The following is a 17,410-nucleotide window of genomic DNA, read 5'->3' on the forward strand; positions in this document are numbered from 1 at the left end:
GTAAAAAACAAGGGTGACAACAAAATAACCAGGCTGTTACGTTTGTAAAGTTTTACTTTTAAAGATGAATAAAAAATACAGAAAAATAATACATGCCTACATAACTGTGATTACTTCTGAATGATGAGAATACAATTTCTTTTTTTCCTTTCTGCTTCTCTATATTTTCCAGTATTTCTAAACCAAACAAGGTTTGCCGATATAAAGGTAATTATTTAAGTTATTAAATCAGAAAATAAACTTACCCAATATTCGCTCTAGCTCTTCACACCTCTTCACCTCTCCAACAAATTTTCTTTGGAAAGTACTTATGTTCTGGTTGAGCTGAGAAATGGATGAAAAATACGGTTTAAATTTCTAAAATTTAAAAATACATTTATGTAAAAAATAAAACATCACCAAAGTTTGGGGGACGTACGCTCTTATATACTATTGAATGGAACTATAAACTGACACAACTTTCTGGAGAGCAATCTATCAACTGTCACCAGAAAAGCCTGAAAACCCAGCCAGGCCAACACTATGAAACCCCAAGTCTGCCAAAAATACAAAAATTAGGCCAGGCGCGGTGGCTCACACCTGTAATCCCAGCACTTTGGGAGGCGGATCAGTTGAGGTCAGGAGTTCCAGACCAGCCTGGCCAACATGGTGAAATCCCATCTCTATGAAAACACAAAAATTAGCCAAGCATGATGGCAGGTACCTGTAATCCCAGCTACTCGGTGGGCTGAGGTGGAAAAATCACTTGAACCCGGGAAGCGGAGGTTGAGTGAGCCAAGATCGTACCATTGCACTCCATCCTGGGCAACAGGCCAAGGCACTATCTCAAAAAAAAAAAAAAAAAAAAAATTAGCCAGGCATGGTGGTGCACCTGAGTAATCCCAGCTACTTGGAAGGCTGAGGCACAAGAATTGCTTGAGCCCAAGAGGCAGAGGTTGGATGGAGCCAAGACTGCACCACTGCACTCCAGCCCAGGTGACAGAGTGAGACCCTGTCTCAAAAAAAGAAAAAATCCTGAAAATGATTATTTGCCCAGCAATACCCCATGAAGAAATTTAACCTAAGGAAAAGCTATGGAAACAGATAAAATTTATCTATGACAACATCAATCTCAGGGAAAAAGAAAAAATGATAACCCAAAAATCCAACAATAGAAAACTGGTTAAAGAAATTACAGTCAGCGTAGTTAAAGAAATTATAGCCAGGCACAGCAGCTCGCATTGATAATCCCAGCACTTTGGGAGGCTGAGGTGGGAGGACTACTTGAGGCCAGTAGTCTGAGGCCAGCCTGGGCAACATGGTGAGACACCATCTCTACAAAAAATAAAAACTTAGCCAGGCCTAGTGGTACACGCCTGTGGTCCCAGCTGCTCAAAAGGCTGTGGCAGGAGGCTTGCCTGAGCCCAGGAGGTCGAGACCACAGTGAGCAGTTATCACACCACTGCATTCTAGCCTGAGTGACAGGGCAAGAGCCTGTCCCAAAACAAAAAAGAAAGAAAGAAAAGAAATTACAGTCTATATCCACACAATGGAATGCTACTTAGCAATAAAAAGGAATGAACTACTGACCCATGCAACAACAGGGATGACTTCTCTTTTTTTTTTTTTGACACGGAGTTTCGCTCTGTCACCCAGGCTGGAACGCAGTGGTAGGATCTCGGCTCACTGCAACCTCTGCCTTCTGGGTTCAAGCGATTCTCCTGCCTCAGCCTCCCGAGTAGCTGGGATTACAGGCACATGCCACCACACCCAGTTAATTTTTGTATTTTTAGTAGAGACGGGGTTTCGCCATGTTGGCCAGGCTGGTCTCAAACTCCTGACCTCAGGTGATTCGCCCGCCTCGGCCTCCCAAAGTGCTAGGATTACAGGCATGAGCCACTGCATCCACCCTGGATGACTTTCATACTAAGTGAAAGCAGCCAGACACAAGAGGTCACATACTGTGTGATTCCACTCATCTGGAATGTCCAGAAAAGACAACCCTAGAGGCAGCAAGCAGTGGGTGCCGGGGGCCGGGGGGTCAGGGGTAGAAATAAGGATTAACTAAAATGGGCAATGGATGCCTGACTCCATAAACTTTATTTTTTTTTTTAGACAGGGTCTCACTGTCACCCAGGCTGAAGTCCAGTGGCATGATCTCTCCAGAGTAGCTGGGATTACAGGCAGCTACCACCCCACCCGGCTAATTTTTGTATTTTGGGTAGAGACAGTGTTTTGCCATGTTGCTCAGGGTGGTCTCAAACTCCTGGGCTCAAGTGATCTGCCTGCCTCAGCCTCCCAGAGTGCTGGGATTACAGGTGTGAGTCACTGCACCCGGCCTCCATAAACTTTCTAAAAACAATGGGTAAACTCTAAGATACACCTCAATAAAGTTGTGTAAAAATTATGGTTCAGCCATGTAACTGATGACTCTGCACTTATCAAAAATGATATTTTAAATGACAAGGTATTTGATTATATTAAGAAATGTTACTTAAATTTTCGAGTAAAATGTTGGTAATAATTTTTTATCTTTTAAGCCAGGCCCAGTGGCTCATGCTTGTAATTCCAGCACTCTGGGGGGCCAAGATAGGTGGATCACTTGAGGTTAGGAGTTCGAAACCAGCCTGGCCAACATGGCGAAATCCTGTCTCTACTAAAAATAAAAAATTAGCCAGGCATGGTGGCAAGCACCTGTAATCTCAGCTGCTCGGGAGGCTGAGGCATGAGAATCACTTGAATCTGGGAGGCAGAGGTTGCAGTAAGCCAAGATCGCACCACTGCACGCCAGCCTGGGTGAAAGAGTGAAATTCCATCTCAAAAATATATATATATATTATCTTTTAGAGATACCTGTTGAAAAGTTAAATTATTTATCTTGGATTTGCTTCAAAATAATCTAGTCTGGGAGGTGAGAAAAAACTAAGTTTACGTTATGGGTACAATGGAGGTACACTGTACTCTTCCCTCTACTTCTTATAATACAAAGTGTAAAACAATTTTTAAAAGTTGTAAAAGAACATTTAATAAAATTAGGAAGTTAGTCATGATTTCTGTGTAAAGCAGATTAGGATATTTTCAGTGTGGTTCAAATTATATAAAAGTACATATATATGGACATTTTTAAACATTATTAGAGAAATGTTGATTGTCCAGTATTAGCCAAAAAGTTAAAGTTAATTTCTAGGCGTTGGGATCATGCAAGCTATGTTCCTATTCTTATGTTTTCCACATTTCTCACAATGGACATCTATTACTTTCACACCTTAAAAATTTACAGTAATCATTCATGTTGAAAGCCATTTAAGACACAAAATTTATCTTTATTCCATTCGGATTTGTACTGGACACTCTCAAGAAACTTAAGCTACAACTTGACATGAAACTGCTCAACCTGATAAGTGTCTACCCCAAATGTTCAGTTCTTGTTCGTTTTTTGGGGACTTTTTTTTAAAAGAATTAACCAGAAGAAAGATAAAAATTCTAATTTCACTCCTGTTTATCACCTTCTCATTCATTTCTGGAGGTCAAACTAAAAGTAACCACTTCCAAGTTGCTAATGATTCAGACACAATCTAGTTCTATGGAACTTGTTGGAAAGGAAGTTCTGCGTCTAAAGCTGTCGCAGGATACGACTTCTCAGCTCCATTTTCTTCCTTCAATATCAAATAGTACTTAACTCTAAATGGACATGATGTTTCTACAAATAGTAGAATCTTTATTTATAAAGAGGTAAATTTCTGTGGCAATAATACAAACATAGATTTGACATACATATACCACCATCCCCAGCTTACATATATTAACTTTTTTTTTTTGTTTTTTTGTTTTTTTTTGAGACAGGGTCTCACCCTGCACCAGGCTGGAGTGCAATGGCGCGATCGCAGCTCACTGCAACCTCCACCTCCCGGGTTGAAGTGATTCTCCAGACTCAGCCTCCTGAGAGTAGCTAGGACTACAGGCACGCCCCACCATGCCCAGCTAATTTTTGTATTTTTAGTAGAGGCAGGGTTTCACCATGTTGGCCAGGATGGTCTCGAACTCCTGGCCTCATGATCCGCCCATCTTGGCATCCCAAAGTGCTGGGATTACAGGCGTGAGCCACCACACCCAGCCATATTAACTTTTGTTTTCTATTGCGTGGGTTCTTTTACATATTTGGGGGGTTTTTTCCCCTTTTAGAGCAGCACCCTAATTCAGGGCTAATGGAATAAGGTACATTTTAATGTAGATTCAATTCAAGGCACATTAAACCTAGTAAAACCAGCAGAGGAGACCTGGTGCTGTTTGTCCTGATATTCACACCCATTGATAATCCCACTCCAGCTGAAGGACTAAAGAGGAAACCTGTTCTTAGACTGAGAACTGTTACAAAAGTGAGAACTTTCCCTTCAGGGAGTCCTCCCCATCAGCTGAATGACCTTTCTTTCCCAGGTCTTCCCACTAGCTGTCACCACGGAAGTCACCACCTGCCCCCCTTTCCCTTGCAAGGGTTACTAACAGTGATCTCATCTGGTCACCACAAAGTCAGTAGGAAACTCAGGCTGAAGATACACTGAAAACCTAGCACCACACAAGAGCTCATCACAGCAACCTCAGTTTTACTTCCTTCTGGAAAAAGATGAACAGCACTTTCTTCTCCTTTCACTGACATCAGTTAAAAAGGATCCCAGGTACACACTATGACTGGAGGTGGTGGCGCTTATTGAAACTGGAATCTTTGTAGTGATTAGTGCGTTTACGCAAACCTGTAAGACTGAAGTGTGGTTAAGTGTCTTGGCTTGAGTACTAACTAGATGGAAAACATCCACCTGTTAAAAATGTAGGAGCCTGTTGCGCCTGCAACTGTTGCCTGAATCTTTTGGGTGCTACTCACAGCTCAGGGCAGCATCCACCAGGTGAATGGGTACAACTGCAGAAGTGGCTCCAGGAACCAGGAACCGCCCTGCATCTTACCTGCACCCTCGCCTGTCACTCAGGAGTTTCTCCATGACTTTGCAACTGCCTAATGGGGCTGATCTGGTATTAGATATCTGATATCAACGGAAATCAGATCTGGGGTAGGGCTGTTCCATTCTGAAATTAAGGACACCTTAGGAAGATCAAGGGAAACAGGAGATGAAAGTGGTGGCCAGGAAATAAAATGTTCGCCTGAGTGGATTTCAATTCAGTCAGTAAGTACTTGTTTCACGGTCTCCCTTCCACACCCTGTTCTTTGCCTTCTTAGCACTTATCACAGCTTATAATCAGAGTGTGTTTAATCTGTCTCCTCCCACACTGGGAGCTCCAGGAACACAGGGACTGTGTCTGCCTTGTTCACCACCGAGTCCCCAGCACCAAAAACAGTGCCTGAACATAGCGGGCAGTCAAGAAAAGCCTGTTTATTCAACAAATGCCTATCGATGCCAAGGACTGCGTTAAGGTCCTTACTCTCAGAGGTTGACAGTCCTTGGTGGAGACAAACAATAAACAAGTAAATGGACAGACAGACAAACAAATGTTTATTATTACTTTCTGGGGAGACAGCTTCCATTCCACAAATAATGACTGAGTTCTTAAGTCCTTACACACAATGGTATGTACAGCACTACGCATCAGTGACCAAAACAGACAAAAATCCCTCTCCTCGAGGAGATGACAGCTTTTCCCCATTTCAGGCTCTGTCTGGGCTCCTCCTGTTCCCACCAACGAGGACCCTCTCCCCAGATCTCCCCCAAGGCTGGCTCCTTTCTATTTGGGTCTCAGCTGAAATATTACCTTCTCCAGGAGGCTTCCTTGACTACCCCTTCAAACGTACCTCCCACCCGAATCACCTTCACACCAACCCGTTTTTTCTTTACGGCAAACATTTTCTGGTTGACGTATTTATTTGGTTAATGCGCCCCTCTCACCCCCGTAAGTTCCAAAAGGACTCCAAGAGGCCTTTGTGGGATTTGTTCTCCCGCTGAGCTCGGTGCCCCGAGCCGATGAAGACCACACAGGGGAGATCCTAACTAACTGGGGCAGAGCAGCCGCGGACCACACAGACGGCCGGCGACCCTGGAGTCAGCCCCACGCTCCGGGAAGCTTTGGTCAGCTTCCCCGTCTGGGCAATGGGGACGGGGCGCGCCCTTCCTCGGTGCTCCCCGCGGGAGGGCCCCAGCGATGCGCGGGATGGGGAGCGCCAGGAAAGCAGGTGCGGCCCGCGTCTCCCGGGCGACACTCACGTCTCGGAACTGGACCAGGCCCTTCTCGCCCAGGGCGCTGAGACACTCGTAGGCCGTGCCTGACTGCAGGAAGAGCTGTGCCAGGCACATAGTCTCGCTCCGGAACAGGGACCCCATGGCGGGCCGACCCGCGCCCGGAGGGGCTCGACGGGCGGCAGCGGCTCCGAGCCGCGCAGGCCCACACACTCAGCCGGTGCGGCCCTGGCCTCGAGCTCTTCCTGTGGCCTGGCCGAGGCCCCGCACCGTGGGGATCCAGGCTGTAGCGGCCGCCCGCGGTTCTGCCACCGCGGCTGCCTCTCCAGCTGCCGCCACAGCAGTCCGCGAGGTCCCGCCCCCGAGCTACCGCCGGTTCCGGTTCCGCCCCCGCGTCCCGTCCCCCCGGTGGCCAACCAATGGGCGCCCGAGGTTGCGGCCGCACGCGGTGGCAGCAGGGCCAACCAGCGCGAACCCGGCGGGGACGACCGCCGCAGCTATAGCTCAGCTGGACTGGACGCAGAGCTGCATCCCGCGCGGCTCCCCGGCTTACCTGGAGGAGTCTCACCGAGTGTGCACGCCGCGAAGCTCACCCTTTCCTAGTGCACGACCGTGTGCTGCTGCTGCTACCGTGTGTGTGTGTGTGTGTGTGTGTGTGTGTGTGACAGAATCTCGCCCTGTCGCCCAGGCTGGAGGGCAGTGGCGCGATCTCGGCTCACTGCATCCTCCGCCTCCCAGGTTCAAGCGATTCTCCAGCCTCAGACTCCCGAGTAGCTGGGACTACAGGGGCGCGCCACCGCGTCCAGCTAATTTTTTTGTATTTTTAGTAGAGATGGGGTTTCACCATGTTGGCCAGGCTGGTCTCAAACTCCAGACCTCAGGTGATCCGCCCGCCTCGGCCTCCCCAAGTGCTGGGATTACAGGTGTAAGGCACCGCGCCCGGCCCTGCTGCTGCTTTTTTATGGACAGGGTTTCCCTCTGTGGCCCAGGGTGGAGTGCAGTGGCACGATCTCGGCTCGCTGCAACCTTGACCTCCTGAGCTCAAGCGATCCTCCCACCTCAGCCTCTGGAGGAGCTGGGATTACAGACGCGCGACAATCACACCCGGCTAATTTTTTAAAAAAATGTCTGTAGAGAAGGGGTTTCATCATGTTGGCCAGGCTGATCTCGAACTCTTGAACTCAAGCGATCCTCCCGCGTCGGCCTCCCAAAGCGCTGGGTTATAGGTGTGAGCCGCTGCCCGGCCAGATCCTGGGCTTCTTCGTGAAGTTGGAGTGTGCCGCCAGCATTCCAATCCAATTTTCAAACGTTTCCCACTGACCTGGCAAGACTCCCCCTGCTCAGTTGCAGTCTCCCCTTCCTGCCCGGCCTGGCCACCACAGGACAATTTTGTCTCGATAGATTTGCCAGCTCCAGGCTTGTCCTGTGGATGGAGTCACACGGCACCCAGTGTGTGTTCCCCACACCGACTGGGAAGAGGAGTCTCTGCTCACATATCCCCTCCCTTGAGACTGTCTCTGGCCCCTCTACGTTGGAGTCACATGCTTGTTCTGTTTCCTTCACTGCGCCTGCCACCATCTGGAATTACCTTGTCTGTGCCTTAGTGCCAGTCTTCCCTGCTAGACTGGAAGCTCCACCAAGGTGGGGGACATTGTTTCTGCCAATGCGGTATCTCCAAGCCGCAGCACATAGTAGCCACTCAATAAACAGTTCATGAATGCATACAGAAACGTATAAACTTAGAAAAGTTAAAACCATAGACACCCCAGATCCCATTCTACTGCCAAACTGAGTTTTTTCCCTATTTTAAGTACAAAAGGCATCCTCACAAAATCAGGCTAAATTACCTGTCATTTGGAAGTTTTAAATTTATTTTCCATAAATATCTGAAATCCAAAGCTAGTTATACCAGGCTGGGCGCCCTGGCTCACTCCTGTAATCCCAGCACTTTGGGAGGCCAAGGTGGGTGGATCACTTGAGGTCCAAGGAGTCGAGACCAGGCCTGGCCAAGAATGGCGAGAACCCTGTCTCTACTAAAAAAAATACAAAAATTGGGGCCGGGCGACGGTGGCTCAGCCTGTAAATCCCAGCACTTTGGGAGGCGAGACGGGGGGATCACGGAGGTCAGGAGACTCCGAAACCATCCTGGGCTTAACCACGGTTGAAACCCCGTCTCTACTAAAAAATACAAAGACAACTAGCCGGACGAGGTGGCGGGGCGCCTGTAGTCCCAGCTACTCGGGAGGCTTTTGAGGCAGGGAGAATGGCGTGAAAAACCCGGGAGGCGGAGTTTGCAAAGTGAGCCGAGAATCCGCCACTGCCACTCCAGCCTGGGCGACAGAGCGAGACTCCGCCTCAAAAAAAAAAAAAAAAAAATTACAAAAATTTAAGCCAGTTCGTGGTTGGTGGGCACCTGTAGTCCCAGCTACTCAGGAGGCTGAGGCAAGAGAATCACTTGAACCTGGGTGGTAGAGCTTGCAGGGAGCAGAGATCACACCCCTGGACTCCAGCCTGGGCAACAGAGTGACATTCTGTCTTTTATTCTTTCAAAGAAACAACAACAAAAGATACAGTAAGAACTGTGAAGGTGAATTCAAATGGCTGAAGTTCAGACAATAATTGACTCAGACCCCAGCTCCATTAGTCCAGTACTGACCCAGATTTCTGAGTCAGCCCTAGAGGGGTGGGGTGAAGGCCCAACACCACCACAGTACAGATGCTAAAATTCATCATGCAGAAGCTTACGACCTCTGCAATGACTAGCTCATCCCCCTATTTGAAAATGGACTTAAGACTGGAGGAAAATTTGAAATTCCTCCTGGGCAGGAACTCTGCAGTGAAGACGAAACAGCACATTTTATGTGGTCCTGGGTTATCAGCAGGCACTAGGAATTCAATCAAAAAGTATAAAAGGGAAAATAATCATTTTTCAAAATTAGGCCTAAATAACATACAAAATCCATCTGAAACTAGATTACCTGGCACACAAAGAAAACTTACAGGTAATGTGCTGTGTGGCCACTGTAGGACCGTGGCTGAAAACCTCTATTCCAGGGCTGGGCACAGCAGCTCATATGTATAATCCCAGCACTTTGGGAGGCTGAGGCAGGTAGATCACTTGAGCCCAGGAGTTCGAGAACAGCCTGGGTAACAAAGTAACATAGGGAGACCCCCTTCTCTACAAAAAAAAAAAAAGATACAAAAACTAGCCAGGTACAAGCCTGTGGTCCCAGCTACTTGGGAGGCTAAGGTGGGAGGATCACTTGAACTCAGGAGGTCGAGGCTGCAGTGAGCCGTAATTGTGCCACTGCTCTCCAGCTCTCTAGCCTGGGTAACAGAGTAAGACCATGTCTCAAAAAAAAAAAAAATCCATTCTTCCCACTGAGTGGGGTTGACTTTCCCCATGTGAGGGCCCATGGGAGAAATTCCTAGACTCAGCTAGGAAAAATTGTCCTTCATTGATAACCAGTTAATTTTTAATGAATAGATTTCATAATTCCTATAGCTAATCATACTTCGTTTTTTGTAAACTGGAGTCTTGGTTGGGCATGGTGGCTCCTGCTGGTAATCCCAGCACTTTGGGAGGCTTAGGTGGGAGGATTGCTAAAGCCAGGAGTTTGAGACCAGGCCAGGCAACATAGCGAGACCCCTGTCTCCACTAAAAAAAAAAAAAAAAAAAAAAAATTAGCCAGGTGTGGTAGCACACACACCTGTAGTCCCAGCTACCTGGGGGAGAATCGCTTGAACCCAGGTGTTTGAGTTTACAGTGAGCTGTGATCATGCCACTGCACTCCAGCCTGGGCAACAGAGGGAGAACCTGTCTCTAAAAAATAAATAAATAAATAATGAATTAGGGGTATGCTTCTGCTAAATGCAACCTTTGGCATATATTTTAGGCGCTTTCATGTGCCCCTGGTTTTGTTTTACTTTTCTCTTATTTTCCTCCTGCAGCGCCCACATCTTTCCCCATCAATTATTTTGTGTTTTTGTATTATATACATTTTTAAGAATTTCTTAATCCTTTCTATGGAATATGGGAAACATCAATCAACACGAATGTATTAAAAACTAAAGAAAAGTTTCTCTATGGTATAAATAAAACTCCTATGACTTTAACTAATTTGTGATAAGCTAAAATTTCTAACATTTCTTGAGTTCTTCTCATGTATTTTACTCAGTCAGGCCAGTGATGAGAATATTCATTCTGCATCGGATAGCTACATATATGAATTAAAGTCACAGGGCACTTAATAAAAATTTTCTGCAAAAATAAGACATTTCATTTATTAAAATTTTATAGAGAAGCATACAAGACTGCAACAAATCACTGAAGTCAAGGTCTAAAGTCTTTGAGAAGTCAGACGGACCGGACACAGTGGCTCACGTCTGTGGTCCCAGCACTTTGGGAGGCCGAGGTGGGCAGATCATTTGAGCTCAGGAGTTACAGACCAGCCTGGGCAACATGGCAAAACCCCGTCTTTACCAAAAATACAGCCAGGCGTGGTGGAGCATCTGTGGTCCCAGCTACACCGGAGGCTGAGGTGGGAGGATTGCATGGGAGGCAGAGATTGCAGTGAGCTGAGATTGTGCACTGCACTCCAGCCTGGGTGACAGAGTGAGACCCTGTCTCAAAAAAAAAAAAAAAAAGGCTGGTGCGGTGGCTCATGCCAGTAATCTCAGCACTTTGGGAGGCTGAGATGGGTGGATCACGAGGTCAGGAGTTCGAGAGCAGCCTGGCCAATATGGTGGAACCCTGTATCTGCCAAAAATACAAAATTAGCCAGGCATGGTGGTACATGCCTGTAATCCCAACTCTCCGGAGGCTGAGGCAGGAGAATCGCTTGAACCCAGGAGGAGGAGGTTGAGATGAGCTGAGATCACGCCACTGCACTCCAGCCTAGGCAACAAGAGCAAAACTCCATCTCAAAAAAAAAGCCAGGCTTTGCATATTCTGGTCCAGGGGTTGCTGAGAAACATGGCCAATGTGAGGAACAACAGCAACAGTAAGCCCTTGGCAACACATTGAGAATACGGCTCCCCTGAAAAACAATGGACAAGATTAAGCAGCAGTATTTCTTAACTCTTGTGATAACAGTGTAGGTATAGGCTGGGCGTGGTGGCTCACTCTTGCAATCCTAACACTTTGGGAGGCCAAGGAAGGCAGATCACTTAAGGCTAGTTCGAGACCAGCCTGGCCAACACGGTGAAACCCCGTCTCTACTAAAAATACAAAAATAGCCCGGTGTGTTGGTGCTGTAATCCCAGCTACTCCAGAGGCTGAGGCATGAGAGTCATCTGAACCCAGGAGGCAATGGTTGCAGTGAGCTGAGATTCTGCCACTGCACTCCAGCCAGGGTGACACAGAAAGACTCTGTCTAAAAAAAAACAGTGTAGGTAGAAATAAACTAAGCCTCAACAGTAATGGTGATCACTTCCAAGTGGCAATAGTATCTGTAAATTTTTTTTAAGTTTCTATATGTTTTACGCTTTCTGTAACATTTAGACATCATTTTAAATTGTTTTTAAAATTGACATAACATAATTGGTCATAGAAATCTGTTTCACCCTACCTTGATAATACTGAGTCCATGGATATAGAAGCTGCGGCCAACACACCTCATTTCTGTTGCAGTCATACTCTGTATAATTTATCTGGAATCTATAAAACATTTTAGAGGATTACAAAAACTACAAGTGAAAAGTATCAGAACTTGATTAAAGGAATAAACTTCCAATTTTCAAATATATATTTTTCTGCTTCCTAATGTCAACTAGGTGACCAACTGGAGTACCTTGTCAGGGGGTGGGGTAACTGTGCAGGAATTTTAATAAACTGGACAGATGCACTGATAGGGAGAAGGTCAGCCTTGTGCTCACAGGTAAGCCCACACTGGTACTGCCAGTTCACTGAGGAGAACCTAGAGGGAAGGATCACATGGTCAGCATAGCCACCATTCAGTTCTATTCCACCAAGAACAGCAGGTAACAGATGCAATCACAATACAACCTGAGGTTCTCTTAAGAAGTTTCACATTCTACCTGTGCTATTTTTTCTTTGTATTTGTCCATTGTCTTTGTCCATTTCGACACACAGATCCAAGGAGAAGAGAAACTCCTAATAACCCCTCATGGGCCTGTTGCCCGGCGACAGCTGCCAGTCTTGTCAGTCTCACTCCTCTCCAGCCAGTGCATTTTATACAGGTGCTATCAAAGGTACCTTTGTTCATCACCTGTTTTTCTCAAACAATATAATAATAAAAGCAGCAGCTAGCCACTTATTGAGGGCTTTCCACGTTCGAGGCACAGAGACAACTTGCTTGCAACACACCATCTCATGTTATCCTCAAGAGTACTGCGAAGGTGGTAACTGCACTCCCATTTTCCCTTGCAGAGTCACCACTCTCCATTCCCAGTTCAGTGGACCAGAAGGGATTGGCCCTAATCCAGAGGTGCACCCATCACCTGAGCCTAGCCAATAAGAGCTGTCCATTGCCCCAGTCATAGGGATTGGTTCAGAAAGGAGCACATGACCCAAACTGAACCAATGAAAGTCTGCCCAGATCTATTTAGAGAAAGAGGAGGGGCCGGGCCTGGTGGCTCACGCCTGTAATCCCAGCACTTTGGGAGGCTGAGGTGGGCAGATCACCTGAGGTCGGGAGTTTAAGACCAGCCTGACCAACATGGAGAAACCCCATCTCGACTAAAAATACAAAATTAGCTGGGCGTGGTGCCGCATGCCTGTAACCCCAGCTACTCAGGAGGCTGAGGCAAGAGAATAGCTTGAACCCGGGAGGTAGAGGTTGCGGAGAGCCGAGATGGCGCCACTGCACTCCAGCCTGGGCAACAAGAACTAAACTTCGTCGGAAAGGAGAATGGAGAAAGGAGAAAGGGGAAAGGGGAAAGGAAAGGGAAAGGAAAGGGAGAGAGACAGAGAGAGAGAGAAAGAAAGAAAAGAAAGAAGAGAGAGAGAGAAAGAAAAAGGAAGGAAGGAAGGAAAGAAGGAAGGAAGGAAGGAAGGAAGGAAGGAAGGAAGGAAGGAAGGAAGGAAGGAAGGAGAAAGAAAGAGAAAGAAAAGAAAAGAAAGAAAGAAAAAGAGAGAGAGAGAGAAAGAAGGAAGAAAAGAAAAGAGGAGGAAAGAGGTTTTCTCCCCACTGGACTTGCTGCAGTGACATCAGCCTGGATTGCTAGTGCCCATCTTTGCCATCTCTTGAGGAGAACCTCCCTGAGAATGAAGCCAACCCAAAGGAAGAGGAGCTGAGACACGAAAACAAAAAGATCCCTGACCACACTGGAACCATGAACCATGAACTAGCTGTATGTGGATTAGTCTGAACTTGAACCAATAAACTCCCCTTTTTGCTTAAGTCAGTATGAACTGGGCACCTGTCACTTAAAACTGATGGAGGCAGGCTGGGCATGGTGGCTCACACCTGTAATACCAGCACTTTGGGAGGCCAAGGCGGGTGGATCACGAGGTCAGGAGATTGAGACCATCCTGGCCAACAGGGTGAAACCCTGTCTTTACTAAAAATACAAAAATTAGCTGGATGTGGTGGCACATGCCTGTAATCCCAGCTACTCGGGAGGCTGAGGCAGGAGAATCACTTGAACCACAGAGTCGGAGGTTGCAGTGACCAGAGATATTGCCACTGCACTCCAGCCTGGAGACAGAGCAAGACTCCATCTCAAAAAAAAAAAAAAATCTAATAGAGGGTTGTTACATAAAGGTATTATCACCATATTACAGAGGAGGAAACTACAGCTCAGAAAGGTTAACTAATTGGCCAGTGCCACACAGCTCCTAAGTGGGACAGCCGTGATTTGAACCTATCTGCTGCCAAAGTCTCTTAACCACAGACAATATTCTCTGACCAGCATATCAGTTACATTCATGGATTTCAAAATGTACTTAGCACTAAGTAGCCCTTTATTCATCTTTGTACTCCCTAAAATACCTTGCAGACTCTCTTACACATGGCTTTATAAATACTTGTGAGAATAAGTCTCCATTATACACATAGTTCATACATATTCCATATGTCCATATAAACATCTTGCTAATAATTGCAAGTTATAAATAAATAATCAGTTTCTAAACAAACATTTCCCTATTGTTGGGAATGCTCTCAACTTTCCTGACTCTCTCTAAACTACAGTGATCCAAGATGTGATCATACCTTGTCTCTACGCCAAGTATCTCCTGCTGAGTAATCCCTTCCACTGCACCAGCATCCGAGATGAGAATGCGGATGCTCAGCCGAGCAGGAACGTCCAGGCAGATGCCGTTCAAACTGCTAGCCGGTGGGTCTGCACCTGGGTCAGGGGCATCTACACCTATAGAAATGTTAAGTTAGGCACTTCTCAAAGAATAATTTGATAAGTTTTCCTACAATGTCATAATAACCAAAATGGGGAATAACATCAGGCAGGCATCACATCAATGAGGCTTTAGTCTCTTACAGGCTCTAGTTACTTGTCACTCCATAACTGTGTTATCCCTTCAAGTCTACAAGGCATAGGATGGCACTAATAAAAATTGTGTTTAAAATGTTTCCTTGTATGGGCTGGGTGCAGTGGCTCATGCCTGTAATCCCAGCACTTTGGGAGGCTGGGGCGGGCAGATCATGATGTCAAGAGATCGAGACCATTCTGGCCAACATGGTGAAACCCTGTCTCTACTAAAAGTACAAAAATTAGCTGGGCGTGGTGGTGCTCGCCTGTAGTTTCCAGGTACTTGGGAGGCTGAGGCAGGAGAATTGCTTGAACCCAGGAGGTAGAGGTTGCAGTGAGCCAAGATTGTGCCACTACACTGCAGCCTGGCGACAGAGCGAGACTCCGTCTCAAAAAAAAAGTTTCCTATGTTAGCCAGTCACTGGAACTTAAAAGCCCTGACCCCACATATTAAAGCTATAAGTCATGATTCAATTTCCAAGCTCCCACTGAAATCTACCCAGCCTTTTAACAGAAACGTATATAATTGCAGTAAAATGCCATCGTTATTCCATGCAGTCACAGTTCTAGTGAAGGCTGTGTAAGACATTTAAAATCCATACTAACAACTTTAGGCCAGACACAGTGGCTCATGCCTATAATCCTAGCACTTTGGGAGGTTGAGGTAGAAGCACTGCTTGAGCCCAGGAGTTTCATACCAGCCTGGGCAACATGGCAAAACCCTGTCTCTTAGAGAAAAAAAAATAGCCAGACATGGTGGCACACACCTGTAGTCCCAGCTACCCAGGAGGCTGAGGTGAGAGGATTGCATCAGCCTGGGAAGTCGAGGCTGCAGTGAGCCACGATGGCATGGTGCCACTACATTCCAGCCTGGATGACAGAGTGAGAACCTCATCTCAAAAAATAAAATAAAATAAAATAAAATCAGCCAGGCATGGTGGCTCACGCCTGTAATCTCTACACTTTGGGAGGCCGAGGTGGGTGGATGAGCTGAGGTCAGGAGTTCAAGACCAGCCTGGCCAACATGGTGAAACTCCATCTCTACTAAAAATACAAAATTGGCTAGGTGTGATGGTGGAGCCTGTAATCCCAGCTACTTGGGAGGCTGAGGCAGGAGAATCACTGGAACCCGGGAGGTGGAGGTTGCAGTGAGCCAAGATCATGCCACTGCACTCCAGCCTGGGTGACAGAGTGAGACTCCATCTCAAAAAAAAGAAAAGGTAATAATTGAAAAAATAATAATAAAACAAAATCCATACTGACAACTTTAATTAGTATGTATTAGATAAGTAAGTAATTTCCTAATGTTACTATTGTATTAATACAATTGGGAGAGAATGAAATTGAATGAGAAATTAATTTTCATTCATCTGGGAGAAAACCTAGCAAGGTCAATGAGAGGAAGTGGGGTAGGTTCTCTGGCTTCTCTGAAGGGGGTTCTTCGCTCCTTCAGGGATTCCGAAGGTCAGTAACACCGTCTTATGACTACTTTCCTTATACATGTGTCAACACCACTTCTCTTCTGCTTATTAACCTGGACCAAGGTTGCTTTTTGGCTCAGACATGAAATAAAAGCTAATCGCTTCCACCTTGAAGGGAACAAAATGTCATCACCACACTGATTTCGTACCTCATCAACCTGGGTTCTCTGTCTGGACATTTTCCCTGTGGTTTATTTCCCAAGTGCTGACTTTTCTGCAGCCCTCAGGGTCATTCCACAGCCTATCTAGCTGGCCTGGGTGGCAGAGTCCGGGGCTTAACAAGCTCGACCTCTGGGTTCCATTTGCAAATGAGGATCTAGGTCTGGGCCCAGTGCCTTGAGCACCAGCTGGATGAGCAAACAGCAGCCTGAGTGCCCCGTTGGGGTGAGGGTCCAACAGGACTCCCTCCCCAAGTCAGAGAGTGGTCTGGGGCACCTTGAGCTCACAGATATATCACATGATCCATGACCACAGAGGGGGAAGAGAGGGTCCTCATCACCGGACCCCAATCACAAGGAGTGGGCACAATACAGATATGTGTCCGTATAGGCCCTTGTGTGAATTCCAGCCCACTGAGCCAAGCTCACCTCAGAGGGGATGGAAAGGGCGAGGGCAGGATCCAGAGGGCTGATCCCCACCCCCCAGGCAGAGGAGAGGGGGCACAGCAGCATCTGCAGGGAGAGCAGGGCAGGGGCAAAGCAGATGCGCACACTCATTGGGCTCTTTCTGGTCCCAAAAGGCAATTCCATTAATTAGCTCAATAAAAAAAGCTTTCTATTCAAAGTATTTACACACTCAAGACTCCCCAAGAAACTGGGAAGATGTTACCTAACTTGCTACCAGGGAACAAAGGAAAGAGGTTGGAACTCCAGGTTTTCATTCAAGCTCTGCCAAAACTCACTGTGACCTTAGGCCTTTCCAACATAACCTGATGAGCTGGATCTCCATGACTCGAAGGACATTTTGGATTCGGAGGTGAAATTGGGCCTGGTGAAGAAGCTTTAAAGTCGGGTTTACCTTTATTCCATGTACATGTGGTATATCTTCTTCTCTTTGTGTACGATCTACTTGCCAATTCAACACTGCAAATACCTTTGGCCAAAGGCACTGGGCTGTCAAGTCTTTCTATCTCGCCCCCATGATCCCTGCTATTATTAGATCTGTGGCACCTTAATTACTTTCTTTCTTGACCACTTTATTGAGATATAATTCACATACTATACAATCCACCCACTTAAAGTGTACAATTCGATGGTTTCTGGTATAGTCACAAAGCTGTGTAACACTCAGCAGATTCTATTTTAGAACATTTTATCACTC

General features: G+C 46.6%; 2 protein-coding genes across 3 annotated transcripts in view; both read right to left on the reverse strand.

Annotated features, from left to right (window-relative positions):
• Window positions 1–6,550, reverse strand: part of ATP6V0A2 (ATPase H+ transporting V0 subunit a2) — a 59,125-nt gene extending 52,575 nt beyond the window's left edge. Inside the window, exons 1-2 of the mRNA XM_017889781.1 lie at window positions 6,186–6,550; window positions 246–324 (exon numbers count right to left, since the gene is read on the reverse strand). Coding sequence (XP_017745270.1) covers window positions 246–324; window positions 6,186–6,302 — 196 coding nt within the window. The 5' untranslated portion in view covers window positions 6,303–6,550. The remainder of the gene's footprint in view (window positions 1–245; window positions 325–6,185) is intronic.
• A 3,861-nt stretch (window positions 6,551–10,411) lies between these two features.
• Window positions 10,412–17,410, reverse strand: part of TCTN2 (tectonic family member 2) — a 43,304-nt gene continuing 36,305 nt past the window's right edge. For both annotated transcript variants that reach the window (XM_017889789.1, XM_017889783.1), the window contains exons 15-18: window positions 14,336–14,492; window positions 11,951–12,076; window positions 11,729–11,817; window positions 10,412–11,197 (exon numbers count right to left, since the gene is read on the reverse strand). In XM_017889789.1, coding sequence (XP_017745278.1) covers window positions 11,082–11,197; window positions 11,729–11,817; window positions 11,951–12,076; window positions 14,336–14,492 — 488 coding nt within the window. In that variant the 3' untranslated portion in view covers window positions 10,412–11,081. The remainder of the gene's footprint in view (window positions 11,198–11,728; window positions 11,818–11,950; window positions 12,077–14,335; window positions 14,493–17,410) is intronic.

This window comes from Rhinopithecus bieti, unplaced genomic scaffold (assembly GCF_001698545.2).
Source record: "Rhinopithecus bieti isolate Rb0 unplaced genomic scaffold, ASM169854v2 scaffold_574, whole genome shotgun sequence".
In the NCBI taxonomy this organism is placed as follows: domain Eukaryota; kingdom Metazoa; phylum Chordata; class Mammalia; order Primates; family Cercopithecidae; genus Rhinopithecus; species Rhinopithecus bieti.